The 25,657-nt window shown below is 43.7% G+C and overlaps 1 protein-coding gene and 1 long non-coding RNA gene across 8 annotated transcripts in view; one reads left to right on the forward strand and one right to left on the reverse strand.

Moving 5' to 3' along the window:
• GAS7 (growth arrest specific 7) overlaps window positions 1–25,657 on the forward strand; it is a 114,322-nt gene that overhangs the window by 34,613 nt on the left and 54,052 nt on the right. For 3 of the 7 annotated variants that reach the window (XM_072025807.1, XM_072025808.1, XM_038165382.2), the window contains exon 2: window positions 8,857–8,977. In XM_072025807.1, coding sequence (XP_071881908.1) covers window positions 8,857–8,977 — 121 coding nt within the window. Of the gene's footprint in view, window positions 1–3,272; window positions 3,433–8,020; window positions 8,127–8,856; window positions 8,978–25,657 lie in introns of those variants that run through there. The other 4 variants (XM_072025810.1, XM_072025811.1, XM_072025809.1 and 1 more) reach the window with 4 other exon arrangements.
• LOC139999098 (uncharacterized) lies at window positions 12,580–25,164 on the reverse strand. Its single transcript, XR_011804147.1, has 3 exons — window positions 24,860–25,164; window positions 19,640–19,727; window positions 12,580–12,716 (listed from the first exon to the last, which is right to left on the reverse strand). It is a non-coding gene; the product is annotated as an uncharacterized lncRNA (long non-coding RNA).

A 25,657-nucleotide genomic window follows, 5' to 3' on the forward strand; every position in this document is an offset into this window, starting at 1 on the left:
GCCCAGGTCATATATCCTTCAGAAACAGCTTGCTTTTCTCAAGTGTAGGGTGCTGGCAGAGGTGAGTATACCAGTCCCAAGCGTAGTACTCTTCAGTGGATCTTAGCTTAAAACAGAGTTCTGGGCACAACTGTACCACATCCAGGGCCCTGCGTGGGAGAGGAGAGGAATTCTGGCAGCTGTGTGTCTGGCTGGGAGAGCAAGCCTACAGTGAGGAAGATAGTGCTGGACTTCAGAGCCAAATGGGAAATGGGTATGCAAAGCTTTAGGAGAGTTCACCCCAGAGCGGACAGCTGTCCACAGGAACTCACTCCATGGTCCTCCAGTGGAGTTGTCACAGCTGTATGGGGTTGGTGGGAAGGTGATGAAAAGCTCATCTGAGGAAACAGCAGCTGCACAGAGATGCTGATGTTATTTAGGAGGACAAGGGATGAAGAAGAGTTTAGGGTGACATGGAGGAGAGTTATCAGGGCAAGGGATTTTTTTGAGAAGAGAAAAATGAAAGCTGTCCTGTTAGACTGGCATGTGGGATGTGTGCATGGCTCCAATCTGCTGACACAAGAAACACTGAGATGCCTTAGCACTTGGTACAGGCAAAAGGACTTTTTCTCTTCAAAAGTGGGCGGTGTTACAGAAGGTGACCAAGGATGAGGCATGGTACCCAAAGAAGAAGACCATCAGCTGGGCTGCAGGGATGGGGGAGGAGGGGGGAGGGGAGGCAGTGGCCGTGTCTGCATTGCAGTCTCTCTTGAGTTTCTGCTGCAGAAACAGTGTCTGCAGAACCACCCAAGGGAGGGCAACTTATCCCCAGTAGCCCTTGCTGTTAGATTCAGCTGAACTAGGAGTTGTGTTGGTTGCCATAACAACTGGGAGAGCTCATATGACCCCTTCCACTTTCTAAATATAAATCTGTTTCACACAATGTACGTGACACCATGGAAACCAAATGTTGAGCAAGAAAGATTGCATAAAAATGAGCAAAACATGGGATGACTCAACACACTAGAGAGAGAGAGTGTGGGTAATGCTGGAGGGATTCAGAGGTGCACCGGGTAGTTTCCTTTACCGGGGCATGAGTTAGTGTGTCTGTGCCTGTGCCAAGCCTGAGGAGGCTGTATGGGGTAATTCCTGTGCTGGGATCTTCATGTCAAACTCAGAGTAGATACGGATCTCAATGTAAGCATTGCTGCTGCTGAATGTTTTCTGTGGACTTCTCACACTAGCAGTCCTGTTTACAGCATCAGTTGCCTTCACACACAGACCCTAGCTCTTTGGCTTCACCATATCAACCTTATTTCTGCTTCATACCCTCAAGTAGACACATACATTTGCCAAGTTTGGTATTTATGTAAACTGCAGTTAGACAGAAAGATCTGCTCACAAGTGTCATTACAGGGCAAGCTTTTCCCCCCAAGAGGACAGGGGACTGTTGTGATGCAGGCTTATGCTGTGGCAGCTTTTCTCTGCTGTGTACCTGCATTGCTTCTTGCAGTTTCCACTGCATATTTTTTTGGTCTATTTCTGTTACAAGTGATCCTCCAACACCAGGCAGGACATTGCAGAGGGACTGCATAACAAGGCTTTGGAGCTTTTCTTTGTACTTTGACACTACAGCAGAAGTGCAGTGTGACTCCAAGCAAGTGGTGACAGCAGGTAACACTGCATTTAATTCTTACCTTTCTCAAAGCTAGAGTCATCCTCTTGATTTGCTCAGAGGCTGGGTGCTCTGTTGTAATAAGACCATAAAATCATCTAATTTAAATTGAAAGGAACTTTTGGAGGCCTTTGGTCCAGCCCTTTTGGAGGTCTTTGATCAGATTGCTCAGGGCCTGCATTTGTGGTTTTGGGATTGTTTTGTCCTACCTTGGGTTGTGTGTTTGGGAGAACCACTGGGCTGTACTCTGCCATAGTGCAGACACATCTCCAGAGAACTCAGGCTTTTAAGTGCACAGATGTTTCCTCCCTTGGATCCGTCTTTGAAGGGGAAAGGGGATTTCCTGCAGTTTGAAAATGGGAAGTGATTTTCCTCTGTTGAGCAAGGCTGAACTCAGGGGGTCACTCAGCATAGGATGGACTAATGTGGGGGGCTCTTCATTCTCTGTTTCCTCTCTTAGCTGCATAAAACCCCTCTTCATTTTCTTCTTCTCCACTGCTTGGAGTGGATCACATTGCCACATGGTCTGCAAAGGAACAGGGTGAGTTGTGCTGCTGCTAACTTGATCAAAAAGAGAAAGAAAAGTGAAACAAAGCAGTCAGAAAGTCAGTAGAGTTCGGCAGAGGAGGCATTGACACTGCCAGTGTATCATTGCCTCCCTGCTGGACCTGCATGCTCTCTTCTGAGTTGGCTGATCTAAACAGCAAATAGACAGGGCTTCCATGTGCAGCCCATGACTGGTGGTCATTTTTGTGTAGAGCCTCTGGGATGTCTAACCCACTTCTCATTCTCTTCAGGAATGCTTCTAAGCAATATGTGTGTAACAGCAGAGAAAGCCATAAAAAAGTGTGTTTCATGCTCAAGACTGCAGCTTCTGAGTAGGTTGTGATGCTCTGGGGTGGCTGCCCTGACATCCCTAATCCAATGCCTGTGAATGCTGGTGGAATGGGTAGTGGACAGATTCATGTGCTGTGCCTTAAAAAGCACATCCTTCTGCCTCTTTGTCAGTGCTGTAGTCCTGGGTTAGGTGGGTTGACCCAATAGATCTGCTCTTATTTCTTATGCTCACCTTGGCTAGCTCTATGGTACATGCTTTGGTGCTGAATAGCTCCAGTGCCCACTCTGCTTTGGGCTTCCTTTTGTATTTGCTGCAAATTTCTAGTTCCTCTTTGTTGTGCATACATCAGAAGACTCCTGTCCCTGTGCTTCTGCAGACAACAAATGAAAACCATTGCTTCCATTGTTTGTCATGAGGCCTAGGCAGATGGCTCTTGTCTACCATTGCATGTATCCCTGCTGTATGGACTTCTGATTCTAGAAAATCTTGTAGGAGGGAAGTGCTTGTGTTCTTGATTTGTAATGTTTTGAGAGATACTGGATTTCTTTTCTAGGCTCCAAATACAGATGCAGAAAGATTTTACTGGGTTCACACACTCCCCTCTCTACTCACATTGTTCACTTTTCCTGTTTCCTCTATGGTGTGTTGCAGACATCATTTTCAGGTCCAAATCTGCCTGTTCACCACCATGTAGAGGCTTGGTGACACTCCCAGAAATGACACTGAGGGGAGTGGCCTAAGTGTTTCTCTTAGTTCAAATGCATTGTGGGAGTTGCAAGATTTGAAAGCCAAAAGGGATTGCTGGTCCACTCAGCTGGAGCTTCTGCACAGCCACCTCAAGGGGATTCAGGGTTCCATCTTTTTTCTCTGATTGGAATAGGGCAGATCTAGAAAGAAGCACTTAATCTTGATGGAGGAACAAGAAGTGAACAGCCTCCCGGTAAGCCATTCCTGTTGACAAATATCGTCATGACTGAAAGATTCTTTTCAATCTGAGCCTGTCTATTTTCAAGTTCCAGTAATTATCAACAGTTCTGTCTTTGTCTGCAGGTTCATAATGCTCTCTGCTAAAAATGAAACCTCTTCTCTGTGTAGATTGTCCTCTATTGTGATTTACAGTTCTCTTAAACTACCATGGCAATAATTCTCCTAAAAATAGTAACAAGAGATCAAAGTAATAGCACAGTCCTGCCAAGCTGTTCAAGGAAGAGGCAGGCAAGCAGATGTGCCTCTCTTCTTGTGATATGTGGAAAGGGCACAGGGTGTGTTCTGGTATAAGCTGGGCTTGGGGAGGTTTGAAGTGTGTCTGTGCTGTGCATTGCCAGCTTTGAAGTTGGGCTCTTGAACGCTATCTGCTGGTCACCTTCTGTTTCTGTGCTGCCTTGTGGCCTTGCCTGTCTGGTCTCCTCGGACTGGAGCAGGATTGCCTCTCATTACATACAGGTTAGTCTGAACTCCTCCCATGTGCAAATTGGTCCAAATTTAGCTGTGCTGATGCTGGAAAAGGCAATGCAGAGGGTCTGGATAGGACAGGATTGTGTCTGCCAAGCAAAACAGAGTGAGAAACTCTACTGTGACACTGATCTCTTTTGGCAGAGCAGGGACAGTGTGGTGCCCCCATGGCCTCCACAGCACTCTTATTTCTAAAAGGAGTGTGCCAAAACTATAAACTGTTATGCATTTTATAGCCCAGCCTCATGTGCCACAGCCCCACACAATGTATCCCAGATCTCTCCTAGAGTGTAGGGTGGTGAGGAGTAGAGGATGAAACTGAGTTTTGTTTCTTCATTCCTTCCTTGTGCCATTTTCAGTTCCTTTTTACTCCATAGAGTATCACATTGGAGCAGAACCACCACAGGAGGGGGATTGTGTGCAGGAGAGGACTGCACCAGGAGGAGTTAGGGACTCTAATACAGAAATGGTCCATGTATCCCGAGATTCTTCTGCAGTCCCTATGGTGGGGTAGAATACTGCACAATAGTGAGGTACTGTTTGGAATCATATTGCTCCCTAAAACAAACGAGAGAGATACACATATCCGTACTTCAGATGCATCCAAGCAGACCAGTGTTCCATTGTTTACTAGAACTGCTGCATTTGGCAGTGCTGGAGTTTTCCTAATATTCAGTCCACTTGACCATCATTCACAGGGACTATTGTGCCCTCAGCACTTAAGCATTTGCAGAATCAGAAGCAATGGTAGAGACAGTAATTCCAAAATAGTAACTGTGAAACATAATGCTTGTGTGCTTTTTTGGTATAACTTTATCTTCTAGGCCAGAGATCTGTACAGTGAATCTAAGGGTCCCAAACTGCTGTCAAATTCTTTAGGAGATGGTATACTCCTGCACTGTGGAATTTCTATTTTATTCAGTATGCTTTTTTAAACAACTGTGGTGGTTTTACCATGCTGGGCAGCTAAACCCCACAACCGCTCTCTCACTCCCCCTCCTTTAGATGAGGAGGGGGAGAAGTAAAGCAAAGAACAACTCACGGGTTGAGATAAGGATAATTTAATTAAAGGGAAATCATTATAATAATTAAATAAAGACTACCATGAACTAAACAATTTAACTAAGGGGAAATAAAAAGGGAAAGGGGAAAAGGGAGGGGAAAATGGAAAATAAAAAGAAGGGAGGAAAACAAACAAACAAAATAAATGAAAGCTATATGGAAGTGCAGAGGAAAGAAATTAGTCTCTACTTCCCACAAATGAGCGATGATTGACCACGTCCTTGAAGCAAGGCCTCAACGCACGCAGCCGGTGTTTGAGAGGAGGAGCGACGTCTTCTCAACGAGAGCCCACCCCTCCCCTCCTCTTCCTGTTTCCACCTTTTATTGCTGAGTGTGACATCACATGGTATGGAATATCCCTTTGGTTGGTTTAGGTCAGCTGCCCTAGTGATGTTTCTCTCCTCACTTTTTGCCCATCCCCTAGGAGGGTTAGAGAAAGGCCTAATACTGTGCCACTGCTGCTCAGCAGTAGACACAACACTGGTGTGATAACACTGCTGTTCCAGCTACAAGTACAGAGTACGGCACTGTATGGGCTGCTGCCAGGAAAGTTAATATTCCAGCCAGACCTGGTACAACAACAATGGGGGTCATTAATCTTGTGATGGAGAGAGTTCAAGAGCTGCCCCTGGAGCATTACTCTGTGCTATCCCTTGGAATGTGTTGGGTGAGAGAGGTTTTGTGGTTCAAAAAAATAGTCAGGAACTATCTTTCTTTCCCTTCTCTTTGACCTTCCCTGCATATGTTTATTGACCTTGAACCTCTGAAAGTCCTTCAGTCCTGACTTTCTTACCAAACCTACCCATGCTTTCAATAAGGACTGTGTATGGGTAAGGTGCAAGTACAGCCCCTCAGGAGGTAGTCCTGGAGACAGAAATCAGCCAGATGTCTTCTTAGACATTAATACAGTTACTACACTGGTAAGACACTCTCTTTCCGAGAGTCCTTTTTAATTCCCAATGTTTCCGTTAGATAAGGCTGTGCAAAGGGATATCTGAGAGAGACATGAGATGAAAAAGCTCCTCTATATGGCAGGAAAGAGCACACAAACTGAGAAGGACCCAAAGTCAGCTTGCACAAAAATACTTCTATTTGTAAGATTTGTGTGAGAAGAGTATGTGGTCGGTGCAGCCACTGGTCTGCATCAGCTGCGTGAGCAGTGGGATGCTTCCAGCGACATTGTGCCTGGGGAACCTGCAATGAATTATTTTCAGTCTTGAGAATTAAATCAAATGAAAGATGTTGCTGGACGTTGAGTCCATACTGCAGGTGCTGTAACTGTGTGAGCAAGTCATTTTGGTGGTGCCAGTAAGGTGGCTGTAAGGAACTGGAAATAAGTATGTGTTCATTGGAATTGTTACAAGTCTCATTCCTTAGTGAAAAAGACAATTCTGTAAGCACCCACCATGTTGGAGAAGAACTCAAGATAACTCAGAGATAAAACAGGCATATCAATTTTTCTGTTATATCCATGAACTTTAGTGTTTTCATTAACAGGATTTAGAGCTTTCATAGAAAGCTTTACCAAACACTGAAGTGTTTCCATGTGATGTATGGAGGGATCCAGTCCCTGTGGTCGCAGAAGAATAGGCATGCCTGTGCTAGTTTCATTACGATGGGAATTTCATTTAGTACATTTCTAGGCAATAGGATAACAACAATAAGAACATGTGCCTTTGGATTGGCTAATGTGTGAGAGGTTTTTCCCTTGCATCCTAAGCTGGGATCAACAAAAACTAAATATCAAACAGCAAAAAAGTAACTATCAAATAGCAACATAAGCTGTGAAAGCTTCTGCTTTCTCACATATAAAGCAGGGTGATAACAGATACAGATACAGAGCTGTAAGTTGATTTAATTGAACCTCAGAGAGCAGAAGAGCAGGAGATAGGATTAAATGCAAAGATCTTACTGATTACCACTGTGCTAGCCATAGGTATGCAAAATAGACATGTGAGTCATACACCGTATAGAGTCCCTTAGTATCTGCCTAGCTAACTTGTCAAATTCATGTTGGGTCAGCTGAGTCTCCCAGGCTGTATCTCTGCTTAGGAAAGGAGCTAAAATCTGAATCAACATAGGCACAATCTATGCTGCAGTGTGGAGGTAATGGTTGTCTCGCACTGGACTTGGGTCCATACAGCTGCCTTGCAGCCTGTGACCTGCCTGTGCAAGAATGCCTGATGAGGCATAAACAGAAAATCATTCTTTAGTTCGCTGCTCCTTCAGAGCCATTGTATTCAGTTTTCTCAAACTGCAAAGAAACAGGAAATAGACATTTGGCTCCAAAACCATTAAAAGTCCTGTTTATTCTGGGTTGGAGCAGATTTGGAATTTCACTCAGAAAATGAATTTGTAGAAGGACATAGCATGTTTTTCTTTTTGTTTTTGTTTTGTTTGTTTGTTTGACAGTAATATTAATATGTCTGTCAATGTTTGAATGTTGTGTGCAGATGCTGAAGGTCTGCCTGCCCTCTGGATGTGGCTGCTTGTGTGAGTTTAGTGCAGTCATTTCTGACCATTCCTCCACAATATCAGAAGGCATATCCTGGAAGGAGAATTGCCTCCATGGAATAAATTATTGCATTTCACACATTTTTCCTTGCTTTCTTATATTTCTTCCTTTGAGGGCAATGCAAATAAACAAACAAACAAAATCAGTATATTCCTGGTTTGCCTTAGAGATTAGGGAAAGACAGAGTGAAGCTCTCTACATATGAGCCAGGAGGAAGCTGTTGGGTTCATAGCTGCAGCCCTACGAGGCTGCAGCTGGCAGTCTTTGACCATGTATCTTATTTTCCCAGCTTGGCCTTATTTAGTGTCCCTGGTTGAAAGGACCAGACAGGGCTTCAAGCCATCTTTGTGATGAAACCTTCATTGCTTTTTTCACAGCTGCTGTAACTCCCTAGCTTCCAAGGAACCACTGAAGCCGCTTGGAAGAAGTGATATCACCAGGTGATGCAATGTGGTGCAGTTACTTGCACTTCAGCTTCACCTCTTTCTTTTCCTTGCAGCCTGAACCCCAGCACACTGAGGCTTGGAACTTGAATTGGTGAAGAGATGTACAGCTGAGGTGGCACTTGAACCCTCATAGCAGTTCTGTTTGTGCCTGGAGAGCAGGTGACAGCATGATGCTTATCTCCTGCTGTTCCTAATGGTTTGGATCACTCATGGTGATCTGGATCCTAACAATCAGGATGATAGTCACTGGATGATGTGGATCTGGAGTACATCTGGATCAGTAATGTATGCACTGATAATTACATCCATTATTGGTATATAATCATCATACTGATAAATGTACTTCAGCATGTTGTTCCTATAGGCAACAGGCATCTGTGCAGTGTTTCATCTTCACAATGTCTGAAGGTGATGATGCCCCTGTAAATTAAATTGGGACAGCACCTTTATGACCAGCACTTTGACCTGCCAGTATGTCTACATGAAATGAATGAGAGTGCCACATGCATGTCTTTCTTTCTCAGGCACTTGATTATTCTCTGCTTCAAGTTTTATTGTTTAATGAGAATGCTTCTCTTGGACAGGTCTGGGTGCTCATGGAACATCAAATACAGAGGGGTTTCATTTCTCTCCCAAAGGATGTTCTGTGTACCCAGTGCTCCAAGGGAAGATTTCTAGGGTATAAATCATGTTCTGGATGAAACTAGGACAGATAAGGAGAGAAATGGACTGAAAGTCTTTGGGTGTTTTGCAGTCTTTAGAATGCTAAACCATATGATCTCTTTCCAGATGTGTGTCTGGTTAGACTTTAAATTATCTAGATATCGACTTAAAAGATCGTGTTTCTTTTTCTGTTTTTTTTTTTTTTTTTTTTTTTGGTCCTCGGCAGAAACCCAGAAAGGCAACTACTCAGCCAGGAGAAGATACCTTGAATGGCCATCTTCCCCCAGGCTGGCAGAGCTATATGTCTCCCCAGGGCCGCAGGTACTATGTGAACACCTTCACAAATGGTAAGTGGAGGCTCCAGTAGATGTGTCACTAGCAGCAGAGATCTGCTGCAGGAAGTTGTCTCTCAAGTTAATTTTGATGGCTAGCTACACCTAGTGAGTCAAAAAAATGAATATATGACCCTGCCACCATATGAAGGAAAATAATGTAACTAGATCTAGTGTTCTGGTCCTCTCTCATGTTAATTCTGACTATTAGAACATATCTGAAGCTTTTTTAAAAGACAGGTAATGTAAAATAGAAACAACTCTGCCATAAATGATTCAGAATACAAAATACTGTAATGATTTAATTTGTATCACATTCTTTATTTCTTTTTCCTTCAGCTGCAGATATGTGTATCTATATATGTACATATATGTAGAGTAATAGAATATCACATATTATCTTTAAAGTAAAACATAAATAGTTAATTGACAATTTGCTCAAGTCAGAGGCTTGGAGATAAAAGAAAAGGCTGTGCAATGGGATATCAAAGATAAACTTTTCAGTCTGTATTTCAGTCTTTAATTCACTGTCTTGCTAGTAGAGTAACAGACTTAACTCAAAATCGTATAAACTGCTCAAGAACTGTTAGACTTGTAGCACTTTTGGCTTACACTGTCTACCTGCTCTGGTCATGAGCTTATAACAGCATTGCAAAACAGGGACTTGTGACCAGCAGAACCAGATTTCTGCAGCAGAAAGAGTGACAGGGTAGGAGAGGACAGCAAGAGTTCGCTGTGTTCATAACATAGTCCCCGCTGTGTTCATACCCCGTCCCCATTGCAATTCAGAGGTGGATAAGGTGGTGATTAAGCTCAGTCCTGAGCCAGCATGGCAATGGACCCTTACTCACATGCATTGGCTTGAGGTCGGAAAAAGCAGTAAGAAGCAGAACCTGGTTTTCATGCAATAAACACTCTTGCCACAGTAGCCCTATCCCAGAAAAGGGGATAGCCTGAAATGTTTCCACATAATCTCAGACAGCTTTTTACTATCTTCACAAAATTTACAGATGATATAGGAAGAGACAATAGCCACAGCCTGCTTCAGAAGTCAAGGGAAGGTTGGAAATCAAGTTTTCACTAAGAAGTTGTGGTTTAACCCAGCCAGCAGCTAAACACCACACAGCTGTTTGCTCACCCTCTCCCCTCCCTCTCTGGGATGGGGGAGAGAAATGGAAAGTGAAGCCTGTGAGTTGAGATAAAGACAGTTTATTAAGACAGGAAAATAATAATAACAACAATAATAATAACAATAGTGATGATAATAGTACTACTAATACTGTGTACAAAACAAGTGATGCACAATGCAATTGCTCACCGCCTGCTGACCGATGCCCAGCCTAACTCTGAGCAGCCGGCCCCCCCCACCCCAGCTAGCCACCCCTATATATTGTTTAGCATGACGTCAGATGGTCTGGAATACCCCTTTGGCTAGTTTGGGTCACCTGTCCTGGGTCTGTCCCTCCGAGCTCTTGCTGCACCCCCAGCCTGCTCGCTGGCAGGACAGAGTGAGAATCTGAAACGTCCTTGGCTTGGTGTAAGCACTGCTCTGCAGCAATTAAAACATTGGTGTGCTATCAGCACTCTTCTCATCCTAATCCAAAACATGGCACGCTACTAGGAAGAAAACTAACTCTGTTCTAACTGAAACCAGAACATAAGGCAGGGTAGCCCTGGCAGAAGCAGACCAAGGAGGTGGTAGAATCTTCGTCCTTTGATGTTTTTAGATGGCTAGATAAAGTTGCGGCTGACATTTTCTGTTGTTGGCAGTGATACTGCTCAGAGTGAACAGCTGGGCTAGAGACTTCTCACTTCCAACCTGTCCTGCTATTTGCAAATTCTTGTCTCACCTACTGCAATGGGATTGCTAGGCAGCAAGGAATATGACTTTCAGAGTAACAGAATAGAAGAGAGGATAGATGGGTGTACATGCCCTATGGCATGTACAGGGGCACTGTGACCCTTCCATCACTCCAGTTTAGCTGGTGTTCTTGGCCAGCTCAGTTCCTTTCAGTTTGCTCAGTTAGAATATGCTGCTGCCTGAAAGTTGTCTGTCTGTGTGGATGTTAATGTTTGCTAGTTTTGGCAGTTTTATGATTTTGCTTGGGAGGTTTTTTTTGCTTTAGCTAGGCTCTATTGCATTATCAGATTCACGCTGACAGTGTCTGTGCTTCCTCAAGGTGAATTAGTTGCCAAGAAAGTGTCCCGTCGTGTCATTTAGGCCTCAGACAAAGCAGAAGATGGATGTTCTCTAGAACTTCCTGTTGAAGCATGTGATGAAGTCTCATCCAGCCCTGGATTAAGCAGCTGTCAGTACAGTGTTTTGAGTAAATCTGACTAATTGGCTCTGACCTTTGTCCCTCCAAAACTGGTAGTGCAGGACCATCTGTAGATCGTACAGTCTCATGTTGTATATGCACTTTCTTCCTTGACTGTGCTGCAGAGTTGGAGCTGCTGAGCCATGTAGTCAACACAAAGTCACATTTGGCTTGTGAGGCTTGTTTAACAGTGGGATTGTACCTTAACACTCAGGAAGTATTCTTTGTCTTTAAGTGAAAGCATAAGTAAAAGACAATGTGCTATAAAACTGCAGTCCCCATCTTTGCTGTGTGGCACATCTGTATTGGCATAGTTAATGTTTATAACAAGTTTCAAAGACTGGACATCTCACTGACTACACCTTCTCATTTGTCTTAACTGCTTATTTGTCCTGTAACTGCTGCAGCTGCTGCTGGCAGTATCCAGATAAAGACTGACAATATTTGTAATGAGGACATGGTGCCAGCATACATCTCTCTCACAGTTTCATGTACCTCCTTCCTGTTTTGCCTTCCTGGCACCATTGTTTCAGCAGTAGGATCTAGGTCTCTTTTCCATCAAGGTCTTTTCTTTTGTGTAGATGCACTCCTAAATTGGTCTCCCTTTATTGTAGCTATTACCAAATGATGAATGTATGCTGGAGTGTCTGAGAGAGACATCACTGTTAAGTTTCACAAGTACAGTAACTCAGAGGCCAGTAGCTATATTTCTAGGAAGTAGACATGTTCCTGGTTGGCTTTCAGTTTCATCCATATGGTTAAAGGTGCTTTTCTCACCATTACCAACAATGGCAGCAGATGCAAAACACTTGGCTAGTGAAGTTGTAACCATTTTTCAGATCTCCCAGGAACCAGTTCTCTTTTTATTAAGATGAACAATAAGAAAGTGTTTCAAGACCTCTTCAAAATTCTTCACAAATTCTCTCTCTTTTTTTTTTCATTCTAACATGTGCAGTGGCTTCCACATAACAACTCACAAAGTGGCTGGCTGACTGCTTGTTGTAAAAACAATCTGTAATACCACTATAGGGGTGACAACCACTGTTAGAATATGCATTTGGACTCAGCTGAAAGAGAAGGAACATTGTTAATTCCCAATCAGGAAATACTGTAGACCTTATGTGCATTGCTTTCACAGAGTCTTTCTCCTCTAATTCCGCAGCTGAGATGATCTGCAGGAGACAGTGAGGGGTCAGGGAATAAAACTTCAGGTGCTGATGGCAGTAATGTCTCCTAGGTAGTGTACGAGCACTCCTTTTGCTAGAATGTGCATGCACACTGCACATCTTGACAAACAGTACTGATAACTTGTCCTTGCTGGACAGAGGTCCATCTTCAACAGGTGTGATGAAACGGAAGCTGTTTAGGATATAGCATAGCATGGGAAATAGCAGGTCTGTCCATGAAGACCAGCAGAATATGGATGATGAATGTGACTACAAGAGACAGATTTTAGAGATTACACACCCAACTATTGTTGTTTCTGGTCTCAGCCAGTGCCAGCAATGGTCTATTTATATTAACCTCCTCTGGATGGGTGCAACAAGGCACTGTCGTTAACATACGGACTGTTACAAAATACAAGATTCTGTGTTAAGACAAATTTCATAGTTAAACATGGCAATGAGTCACTAGAAGGAAGAGCAGGGAACTTCTTGTGGCAACGAAGTGTTAAATAATCAGCTAAACAGAGTGGTTCTCACCTATCTGAGGAATAAATAATTGAACGTCAAAGGGAGTGAGGCAGTCTCTATTTAATGAAGACAAAAGCTATCTCCTGGACAAGGAAGGAGTACTGTGAGATTTTGATGCAGGCTTTCTTGTGAAGGGATCTCCTTAGTAGATACAGCAAAGTAAAAGGTATGCTTAGGAAGCTGTGTACCACCCTGCCAGGAGAGGACAGTATTCCAGAGTGATAAGGGAATGAGAGAGAAATTTCTGGGTTATTTTTACTCTAAGTGGTTTAATTGTGGTTTTCCTTTCTTTTTTACTTCTGTCTTTCACAGGCATCTGTAACTGCTTTGCAGAAATTAGATGTTGTGAATAAAGTATAACATTAGAATTGTATGGTAACATAGCTGCACTGGAAGGTAAGTTTTAGACAAATTGATGACACCAAGGCATTGTTCATTGAAGGTTACAGTAGATGTTTCAGTCAGGGGAATCTCAACTAGTACACTTTCTACTCAGTCCTCTCAGAGCTTTCTGCTATGTGGTAAAGAGCTGGCACCAAAGGCATGGATCCTCTGACATGCAGCAAAACACTATGACATATACTTGGATTATAAAGGTTTATAGGGGCCTTGTTACACTGCGGTGTACTGAAAAATGAGTTCTTTTTCTCCTCTATTTGTAGCCTTCTGTCAGAGAGGACTTCAGTTTTCAGTCCCGGTGAAGGCTCTGACTTCAGAGCAGTGTAGGTGTATGTCTCATGTCTCCTGTTACCAGGTTTCACAAAGCTTCCTGTTCAACAGGAAGAAACATGAAATTGTCCTGGGAAGGCCTCTGCAATCGCTGTGATGCACCAAAGGTTCACTCCCTAGCTCCTCTGAAATGTCCTGTGGAGTTTCTTTCAAGTATAGAATTTGGATCAGGATCAGAATCACCCTGTCACATCAAGGGTGTCTCCTCCAGGTGCTGAAGCACCAAAATTGTCTAAGGAGACTGTACAACATTAGCCTTGTTATAGTGGGTTACACTTCATGTAGACGTTTCTTTTTTCTTTCTTTAATCTTTAAATCCACAAAGGGATTTCTGTATCTCAACCCTGGTCTGAACTCCACTTGGTGAGAGAGTAAATGATTTCAGAAAATATGACAGGGTGTTCTCCTAGCTTACAGCAGGTGTCTCTGGCTACTGTGAAAACTGAAGTTTGTGTTTTCTCTTAATTAGCTTATAATATCCCTCCTACCACAGGTTCTGTGTTATTTCTCTGTGCCTCTCCTACCCACTGAGGTTGAGCTAGGCAGTGAAGCTGAAACAGAGGGACGAGGTTGTCTACTTCAGCTCAGTCATGCAGAAATTTGAAAGGAGAAACTGATAATAACTAGAAAAAGCAAACAGCTGCTCAGTGGACAGAGTGGAAGATGCTTTCACAGGTAGTAATATCAAGGAAAAGCAGCCAGAAACTGAGTGGAAGGATGGACAGGCTCATCCCCATGACACAGAGCATCCAGGAACATCCTCAGCTCTCCTCAGCTGGAGACTCCTGCTCGCAGTTTGAGTATTGCCCATGTTCCATACACACCCTGGGGAGCCTGTGCAGCCAATTGCATCCAAGGATGCAGCTGCTTGGCCTCTGGCTACAGCATACTGATGCAGGAGCTATCTTTATTCCCACCTCTGCCAGAGTCCAGAGATACCCAGACTTGGCCTACAACAAAACTCAGCCAAATGCTAGTGTTACACAGTGGCTTTTTGTTTGTTTTATTTTCTTCAAAGCTTATGTTAGGTAAAAAATGTTAACGTTGCATTTTTGGTTGAAAGGCACTCTGCTGGTTCTCCTGTAGCCTGATGCCCATAAAGAGCCCAAAGCTTCTGCTTTGTTTATATACATATCCCTTTTGCATTCGTATCATTCACACTCCCTCTTTTTATCCTTTCCATTATATTGTCTCCCATGCATGAGGTAGAATACAGTCACTTAACTCAGCCATATGATAACCATATGTGGAAGCTCCAGGCACTGAGTTCACTGTCTATTCATTTAAATATTTTATTTGGACATTCCCTGAGTGGCATGTCCTTCTCTACAGCACTCCAGCTGTCCTATGTGCTTAACCAGTTGCCCAGTGAGTTACTAGGAGGCATATCTGAAAGTGGAGTAGGTTGGGACTATTCATGAAATTCAGAGCTGTGGCTGAACCCTGGGATGGGTAAGAGCACAACATAACTTCCACGACACATGCTGTGTTGAGGAGTTGCAGGGGGAATCATCACCTTACAGACTGTGAGTGCTGGCAAAAGCAGGCTTTCTTGGCAAAGTTACAGCAGTTTTAGCACTTCCATCATCAACAAGAAGTGATCCGATGAGGTATGCACCCTCTCAGTTGGATTGGGGGATTGTGGCTAAACATTTCTGCATCCTCAAGGCAGGGCAGGGCTGTGAGCAAAGACTCCATTTGCAGCAGGGCTGCTTTTTTACAGAGAGTCTTAAAAATAGCAAAGGCAAATTGGAAGCTGGCTAGAGGGAAAGCAAATTAAGGGGAAAGGGATCATAAATAACTATGAAGACAGTGCAGAACTGCTTGGTAGATCATACTCAAAAGGGGTTCTCAATGGTCCCTTGTCAAAGGGAAGTTCGCATGGAAGGAAATCCTGCAGGGAATTCCCTAGGCTTCTCTCTAGTCAGTAATTCCAGAAATGAATGGCATGTTGACATTGAGAGTATTTATTCAAATGTTAACTTTAAATGAAGCTGGGAAAGAACATTGTGTTCTGCACAGAACAAGCTCAGAATTCAGAATCATCCTGCAACTGAGGACACATGCTGAAAGTGTAAGAAGCTGTTTGGTAAAGATGTGCATAAGATTGGAGATTTCATCAGAAATAAGTGACAAAGGCTGGCAATGGAGCAGCTCACAAAGATGTAGGAGCTCTTGAGGATCTGAAATCGAATCAGCAGGGTTGTGCTATTACAAAAGCAGTCAGCATTTTCCATTGTATAAAACAGGGGTGTTGTTTGTGAGGCATGAAAGTATTCCTTCAACTTTACTAGGAAATCATGAAGTCTCAGCTGGAATATTTTATCTTGTTTGAGCTCCACACTTCAGGAAAAATGTAAGCCAATTGGAAGAGTTCTGGACTCTTTGTCCAGAAAAGAGTTTTGAGAATGATGAGAGATGTGGAAAACATGGCATGTGCACACATGTGAAGAGATTGGGTCTATTTGCCCTAAGAAAGTGAAGATATGAATGGGGACATGGAAGTAGACTGTTTGCAATGCTTGTGGTGACTAGAGGATACAGTAACGTGTCAGCTGCAATGCTGACAACATTAACTCTTCCTGGCTGTCTAAGCTAGTGGAGTGTGGGAGCAGGGAGTTGCCTGGGATTCAGTGTCACTGCAGATCTGTAAAAGTAGGTGGCACAAAACTGTGAAAAGTCATGTTGGCCTTTGTTTGGAGTACAGCAGGGACCAAATGACCTCTTAAAATCCCTGTCACGCCTGTTTTTTCAGTCTGTAAAGCCTAACCTATATGAAAATATTAATGTAGAGGATGGCAAATGCCTGGTACTCACATGAGAGTTGTTTTTTATTCAATATTGTTGGTTTCCAATTTTTTTAAATGCATCATATATAACTACACTATTGGCATACAACTGCTGTTTTGCTTTTCCTGTCCCTCTAAGTCAGAAAGAACCTTAATATAAGTTGAGGATAACATTTGCTGTGCTTCACGTCATGTGTCCTTACGTGTACATGTGCTGAATATTCCCACTATGGTTCCTCATCCTCCCTGGACAGTCCTGCCCTCCTGCTCCCTTAAAGAAGGCAGGATTATTCAGTGGTCCTGCATCCAGGACAGCAGCACCGGATGGGCTCCATGCCTTGCAGTTGATCTGCTGGGATGGGTGTACAGACAGAATCCTGGAGGGAGCATAGGCTTTGAAGAAGGTCAGGGAGTAAAAGCTATACAAATTTTGGTACAATGAGGTTCTATGCTGCTCCTTACCCTGAATCCTTTGTGTAGTTCTGCTCCTTCCTCCTGAAGATAGGAAGTATTGGATGGCCAGTCCAGTTCGACAAATGCCTTTCCAAACATGACCAACACTGCACCACCCCTGCTGCTCCAACTAGCTGTCACCATTTGTGTCCTTCCTCACAAAATGCAGAGGCCTTTGTTAGATTAAATAGGCTTTTTGCTCTCGGTGCTTGCTATTCAGACAAGGGAACTCAAGATATGCAGTCCCAAACCTGGGGACCAATGGGATTTTTGGGGGAAGTAACATGATGATTCTTACAAGACTTCAAAATACAGCAGAACCTGCCACCATTATTCTGTCAGCTGCTTGCAACATTTAGTGCCTTTCTACATTGTGATTATTGGTCTTGTATCTTATCTGACCATACTAGCATTTCCACTGAGAGTGATGTGATTTTCATTGTCTTTACATGATAAACACAAGGAAATTGGTACTTAAATGGAAAAAAAAATAGAATTTATGAGACAGTGTCCTTACCCATAAAAATAATATGTTAGAAAAAAACTGTAATGAAAGATGTGGGGCAACTTTTTATTGAACAAACAGATCTGCACAGGTAAACGAGCCAGCCAACAGACAGCATGTTCTTGTGTATCTCCACCTGCTGGCCAAATCAGATGAACATTCCACGTTTATTCTCTGAAGCTGATTGGACTCAAATCCTGAAGCCATTCTAAAAGCTTCCAACCTTTAAAGGTCTGCATAATGAAAAAAATTGTTTTCACAATATGGCCTGTTATAGGAAGGTTGAATACATTACATTCGGAATGCTGGGCTTCTATTTTGTGCAATGTCTATAGCCATCATAGCTTGTAATGTCAAAACGTAAGGAAAAGTATAGAGATGACTAACCACTCTAAAACTCCTGGAAAGCCTTCTATAGCTGTGATGGTCCTTATTTTGCAGACTTTGCATCATTCCTGTGGGGAATCATGCTGTCTGGAAGTATGATAAAGATATCTTTACTCGGATTTGGGGGGTTAAGTATCTGTACCAGCTTTCTGTTTAGAATTTGACACAACCAAGCAGGGATGATAAACTCAAGGAAGTGTGTATAAAGGACACTCATCAAAGTCCACAGCACTGACTGGGCTCGAGGAGAGCTTACTGTAGTGTCCTTAGATACATGTAAGTTTCACCATCCCCATCACTGTCTGAGTAGGGCAGGATTTGATTCACCTGTCTGAAGGTACTGTGTGAAGGTACTGTGCATGGGTGAACATCACCATTTGAACTGGATCTTCTAGTCTCACTGTTTATCAATGAAAAGAAATAATTACCTTCACCTCTCACTTATCTTCCTGTTGTAGGCATCTAAAATAGCTAACGTGACCTACACCCTAAAAATGACTGGAAGGCCAGACAAGCACCTCTGCAGATCAGACTGGGGAAAACATTTATAAGGGAGCAAGAAGTCTTACGGGTTTAGGGAATTAAAGTAGCAGAAATATCAGAAATGTGACCTCTCAGGGTAGCAATGATTAAGAAAAAAAAATATGTCTGCAGAAACTTTCATTGCATTAAGTACTAAGAAGAATCTAGAAGGTCACATGGAGGCTGGAAGGAAGTTAGTGGAAAGGCAATGGAGACTTTATAAGTACAACTTCAGAGATTATCTCTGGGAGGAGAACACTTTCCCTGTAGCACACTTTGCCTCATTCAGCTTAGCCACAACATACAGCTTATAGCGGGACAGAGAAACAGTTTAATGTTCCTCTGAAGAGCTGTAAGCCCTGCTGAAAGCTTTTCTGTGTACTAGTATCTGTGTGTGCAGTAATCAAAGGTTTGATGCAGCAGATGGAAGGGAAAAGATTTTTTTCTGCTGATGGATCAATGAATGGGAGAGAAATGGTTACTCTGAGAAATAACTGTCTAAAGATGAGAAGGTCCACCCCAGGCCTGCAGCATTGGATGTTCTTCGACACTATGTCCCCTGTGCCCTTGCATAGGGGACATATTCTGCTTTGGATTTTTTTACCCATCAAGTTTTAGACTTTAAAATCTCCCGTGTTTGGCTATCCCCATGCTTACAGTCTTCAACCTTAGCCTTACTACTCACAGCCACACAGTCCCTTGCACCTTCTGTAAGCCCTCTATGACATGCACTCAATTCATTGTTGTCCTACATTCACCACACATTCCAAGGTAAGAGGAAATGGCTATTAGAAGCCACTTGATTGTAAGCAGCCCCAGACCCTCATCCCCCTGTCTTGAAGCCCCTGCTGCCCTGTAGGGAAAATTTGGGCAGGGGTATTGGTGCTTGTGACTCTGGATGGAAAGTGCAGGGTGTGCAACCCACCCTTTGCTGGCCTGGTCCTTCTCAGCATCAGGGAAGGGGCTGTCAGGATATGTGCTTCTGCTTTCTGGGGATGTAGGAGGGTGTTGGCAGCTAGAGGTGAGGGCAGTTAAGTGGGAAGGGAGTCTTCACAGCCCACATGGGTGGGTTTAGGAGTCCTCTTTGCAGACAAGGGAAGAAAAAAGGTAGGAGTGGAGACAGTGGCAATCACCCTTGTACTCAACTCCCAGATTTCTGAACCAACCAGACACCCCTCAGCACTCCAATTCCCTTATTTGCTTTAGAAGAAAATTAGAACATGGGAGTTCTTGTTATTTCTTCCTCATCAGAACTGTACTGCTCTTTTCATTGTTTTTACCTCACCAAACAGTGGTGGTCTCCATCCCTGGGGAGTAAGCTCTCCATCTGCACTCCTGTTGGGCTCAAAGTTCAGCTCCCATGTTGACCTGTTGGGAGAAACATGAAATAAGGCCTCCAGAAACTGCCAGTTATCTTATGGCCTTCATATTTCAAGTGAACTGGTTCAAGTCCTGGCTTGATAAACATTCCATTGCTCCATGCAGGCTCTTCTATCTTTGCCTGTGACTAAGATGAGGAGCTATTATTGTGCATGATCTTAATGAATGAGGAACTGCTATTGTGTGTTATCTTACCGAAGAGAAGCCACGAAGTGTTTAAGTGAAGCGCTCTAGACCCCTATTGGGTCCTCAGGACCTGTGTCCGTTTTCTCAGTTCAGCTGAGATTGCTGTTTGCTCCTGTGTACAGGGATGTCCCATCTGTTCCCTTCCCAAGACAGGTACCATTGCAGCAACTCAGCTAGAAGCTCTGTTGTGCTGGAATTACAGGAAATAAATGTTTCCAGGCTGGCCCGGGTTGCAAAATCACAGTGTGTGAAGCTTTCAAAACTTTTCATGTATATGAGCTGATGGGAGGACTGTGAATAGGAAGATATCCTGTCTGAGACAGAGTGCAAAATAGACAGGGTTCTGATGCTTACATTCAATGTTGAGCACTTCTGAACAACCTGTGGGTAATTGGAGGCAGGTGTAGGTAAGGTGAAAAGATTTCTGCCCTGAATATCTCCTACCTGAAAGTCCCCATCAAAGAACTGCATTTATTTACATGTTGCTATTTCAGAGTTGGCAGGTGGCTTCTAGCTGGCATTTTTCACAGCCCAAAGCAAGAAAACTAGCACTGTGGCTTTTTGGCTGCATTTCTACACAGTGCTTCAAATTTAGTTCAGGCAGTGTTAGAACTGCTTTTACCTTCATGCAGTTTTATTAGGGCTGAGCCTCTCCCCTGTAGCCTTAGGGCTACACTGCCATCATCTGAAAGAAATGCGTATTTATATAGTAATTCCCTAGTATGACATTTTCTTATCAATAATAATTGCAGTTTTGTGTTGTGATTTCAAATAAGAGAAGATGTGAGTCCATGCAGAGGGAGACGTGATGGGGAAGGACAGGAAAGCAAAGGAGTCAAGAAGCTAAGCAGCAGTCAGGGTAGGAGGGTAGAGGTGCTATCTGATTTCTGAAAGGTGTAAGAAATTGCATAGCTGCTTAAAATCATCTTTTTTGCATAGATAATATTTATCCATCTTTAAAAAAAGTGGAGAGAACAATCTCCTTTGCTTTAACATTCAGTTAATCCTCTTTTTGATATGAGAGTGTAGTAAGGCATTGGCTGAATGGTGCTGGCAGAGCAGATGAGACTGCATATAACCTGGATTGTAACAGAATGTGGAGAAATTTCTAGGCTGCATGGCATGGGTGGTCTTGGAGTTTTTTTTGAATGGAGAGCCTTAGAATTAGATTGCCATGTCAAGTTTGAATGCACTGTGTGCCCGGAGTGCACAGTTACTATGTCATTAGCCATATGGTTGCTCACTGTCTTTGGGAGTGGTTTACTACTGTGTGTGGGTGGTAGATTCAGCTGGAAAATATTTGACTATGCAGAAGAAATTCTCAGATGTGCTGCAGCTGTGATACCTCTTGCATTAGTCAAACAATTGTACTCCATCTACGTTGTCCATCACATTAAAGATGACACATACTTATGACACAAGTGTTTGTGTGGCTTGCTGTCGTCTTGCTTTCTCAGCTGAGGTCAGCCTTACATGGTGTGTTCTTATTTCCAGGCTTTTCTTGTCTACAATGTTATGTTCTTCCCATTTACTGAACAGCTTTTTTCTTCATGGAAAGCAAGAAGTCTGCTTTCATATTGTCTTGATCCTGATTAAGGCCCATTTATTCTCATCATCACAAGAATCACCACTAAAATGCCACCTGCAAAACCAAGTTTTAGGACATGGACTTGCAAGCAGTCTGAAAGGTGTAGCGGCAAGTAGTTATTTCCTTGAAAGGAATCTTGAGAAGTCTAACGCTTCAGAGGCTCAGGAAAGTTTTCTCTGTCTGCCTGAAAAAATAGATACTACCTAGTATTCTTCTGGTACCACCAGCCATCTTTTACCACTGACTTGACTAACCCACCTTGGAATCTGCAGCTGGAATGTCCATGGCTCTTTGCCCTTCTTGCACCTTGTCCATGGGCCATTGTCATGAATGGTGCCTGGCATAACATATAAAGATAAGAGATGGTAACAGTGTTTGCGGTCATGTTTTATGCAGTACCATTGCCATTAGGACACTTGTTTGGTCAGAGAATACCCACAGAAACTCAAAGGGGCTTTTGCATGTCTTGAGGTTCTCCATCCTAAAATATATAATTCACTACATCTATGTCTCCTAGCTTCTGTGCAATGCCAGAGCTGAGAGCACTGTAACATTAGGATGTCACAAGCTCAACTATCCTTTTCTAAGACACATAATTTTAAAGGATTGTAAGCACACTAAAAGGAAGCCTCCCTGCTACACTGTAATAAGCTAGACCTTAATCAAGAACATGAAAGCAATTTTAATAATGCTGCATTTCATTGGGTAATTGGAGTGTGACAACAGACTAAGCAGGAGACATTTCTGACCTACTATCATACAATGATGTTTGCATTTTCACTGATTTTGTTGTGAGAGAGGGAGAAAAGTGGGTCCGTACAGACAGTGACCATTCTCCAGAGGAAGTGCATGCGAGATCTATGCTGACAGCCTGAGCACAGCCTGGAAAGAAACCAGCTAAGGGTGACTCTAAAGCTGGTTGGTCATTTTGTAACTTCCAACCTTTACCAAATCTTGAACTCTTTATTTTGACAGAGTAAACAAGAATTATTTTATCTTTGCTTGGTTAGAAAGCAACTGCAAAGCAAGGTGAAAACATGTTGTTTCTTTGAGGGAGATGGCCCTGAAGTTCCCTTAGACAGGCATATTCCTGGAGCTTCTGCCTAGCACACCTTGTCATGTACCTGAGCACATCAGCCTGAAACTCAATGAAGTCAGGTGCAATTCATTATAGGGACTCTTTCCTGTAAGACAACAAGTTCTACAACACCGGAAAACAGTGAGGATGTTTGCCATTTACAGACAAATTTTAGTTCTTCTCAGTTGCTGGTTGCCAGACCTGAAGTAAGAGATCAGTGGATGGAAGGAACATAACCACATCATTCTCTAGTATTTCCTCTGCCTACATATTTTTCTAGCTCTCTGAGAGAGTTAGGGAGTTTGGATGGATTTAGTCTGTAGGCTGGGCTTTTTGTTTTGTATCTCACCAGCCATAGTCAATACCTACTCCAACTAAACTTAAGAACTGCAGCTAAGACAGTAAGTCCTCTATGGAGATGACTAAGAGATGTCAAGCATTTCTACTATGTCTTTTCTCTTACAGATAAAACCTCCTAGTGACAGTTCCCCTGTGATACAGAATGCCCTAGCTAAAGGGTGGTGTAGTAACCTTACCTTGGTAAAGTGGCCTAAAACCTAGAAAAGCAAAGTGTGTCTCAGTAAATGCTGGAAACAGCATTATTATCACTACCACACTTGCAACATAGGGTCACTTTTGTCTGGCATATTGTTTGCAAAAGGAAGTGCATGGTACTCAGTGCTCATTTTAAAAGATACTTTGAAAGACGAAATAAGGACTGTTGTCAGCAGCTTCTCCCATGCTGCTGGAATAGTAACAAACACCTCTTCTGTCAACACATAGACATAAAATTTCAAGAACTCTTCCATAATCGTGTCTCCATGGCAACATTTAAGGCTGGAAAATAAAAACTATATTGCAGCCTCAGTCTCTTTGGAGGCTGCAGGGTAGGATGGAGCTGGATTTCAGTTCTGACATGGCAACTCCTGCTGAAATAGTTCATGTACTACAGAGTACTCTGCTTTAAGCACTTAAGAGATTGAATCTCATGTTTCATGCAGATGCAGGGAGATTTGCATCTGTCAGTTCTGCATGCTTTTCCTGTCTCTAATTTAAAATAAGTATGAGGATGGAAGTAAAGATTAGGGCCTTGGGAGGCCCCTGGGCTAATGTTACTTTGCAGTGCAATGAGAAGACACCATGTTGTTGACAAACTCATACACAGACTGGCTGGTTGGGCCTTTTAAGCTGATATTACCATAGCCCTATGGCGTTCAGTACTGCAGGGCTCACTGGGCCAAAATGGTGGAGCACAAGAGAAGAAGCAGCTGCTGTGATAAATCAGGAGATTCTTTATGCTGTAGTCTGCAGGAGGTCAGCAAGGGAGAGACAGGATGAATTGATGCAAAGGTCAGACCTTCATGTTTAAACTAAACAAAATCTCCTTGTGCTATGTGCCCTGTATGGAACCAGAGGAAAATATTTTCCTTCACCCGTTCCTTCTGCTTCTACAGTTTTGAATGTTTTGCTTCAGTCTCAGGGCATTGTGAGTGATTTCCTCTCCTCACACGCACAAGCCTACCAATTCCTCCTGTCTTAGGGCTGTTTTCCCCCACAATATCAAGGAATGAAGTGCCATTAAACTGTTTCTGATTCGTCACAAATGTGGGAAAGATTTTAGCAAGAAAGGGGAGGTAAGAAATAAAAGCACTGCCATCGGTTTGTTTCTTTCTGCCTAGGTGAGGTGTGCTTCCAGAAAGCCAGATAGAGTGTGTGTCGTGGTTCCGCTCGAGTGGGCAGCCAAGCTCCACCACAGCCTCTCTCTCACTCCCCCTCCTCAAAGAGGAATGGGGAGAAAATATGATGAAAAGGGCTAAAAGGTTGAGATAAGGACGAGAAGATCACTCAGTAATTATTGTAACGGGCAAAACAGACTCGGCATAGGGAGATAGTAAGATTTATTGCTTATTACTAACAAGCTAGAGAAGTGAGAAACAAAGGAAAGAAAGGAAAAGCACCTTTCCCCCCCCCCATCCACCCTCTTCCACCTCCTCCCCCTGAGTGGCGCAGGGGAATGGGAGAATGGGGGTTATGGTCAGTCTACAGCGCTTCTTCTCTGTTGCTCCTTCTCGGTCACTCTTGTCCCCTGTGCTGTGGGGTCCCACCCACGGGATACAGTCCTTGATGAACTGATCCGGCATGGGCTTCCCACAGGCAGCAGCTCTTCCAGAACTGCTCCAGATATGGGTCCATACCACAGGGTCCAACCGTCAGGAGCAAACTGCTCCAACCTGGATCCCCCAAGGGCAGCAGCTTGTGCCAGGTCACCTGCTCCTGCGTGGTCTCCTCTTCACGGGCTACAGGTCCGGCCCGGAATCTGCTCTGGCAGGGGTCTTCCACAGGCGGCAGCCTCCGTCGGTGCAGGGCCACCTGCTCCACCGTGATCTCCTCCACGGGCTGCAGCATGGAACCCTGCTCCACCGTGGCACTCCATGGGCTGCAGGGGGACAGCCTGCTTCACCACGGTCCTCACCACAGGCCACAGGGGACTTCTGCTCCGGCACCTGGAGCACCTCTCCCCCTCCTTCTACACCGACCTTGGCACCTGCAAGGCTGTTCCTCACTCCCTTGACTCTCCCGGCTGCTGTGTGACGCAGCGTTTTTTTCCCTGTCTTAAATATGCTCTCACAGAGGCGCAAAACAACATCGCTTATTGGCTCGGCTCTGGTCAGCAGTGGGGCCCTTACCAAACATGGGGCGGCTTCTAGATCCTTCTCACAGAAACCACCCCTATGGCCCCCTGTTACCAAAACCTTGCCACATAAACCCACTACAGTGTGTCAGCTTCAAGCAGCCTGGAGGTTTGGACAGTGGAGAGCATTATTATGCAGTTAAAGGAAAGCTGTTTACAAAGTAAGCCTGTTCGCACTCCTTTTGACTCCTGGGTCCAACCAAATTTTGCACTTTGGGGAGCCACAGACAGGCAGCAAACCTTGCAGAAAGCCTGTAAATATGGAAGGAAAGAATAGGAGGTCTGCAAACTGTCTACACAGACAAGTGATTCCTACATGCCACCAATGAGTGCAAAGTGAGTGCAAAAAAAGACGGGGTAAGACTGGGCAGGCT

The sequence above is a fragment of the Anas platyrhynchos genome, chromosome 19 (genome assembly GCF_047663525.1).
Source record: "Anas platyrhynchos isolate ZD024472 breed Pekin duck chromosome 19, IASCAAS_PekinDuck_T2T, whole genome shotgun sequence".
Classification (NCBI taxonomy): Eukaryota; Metazoa; Chordata; class Aves; order Anseriformes; family Anatidae; genus Anas; species Anas platyrhynchos.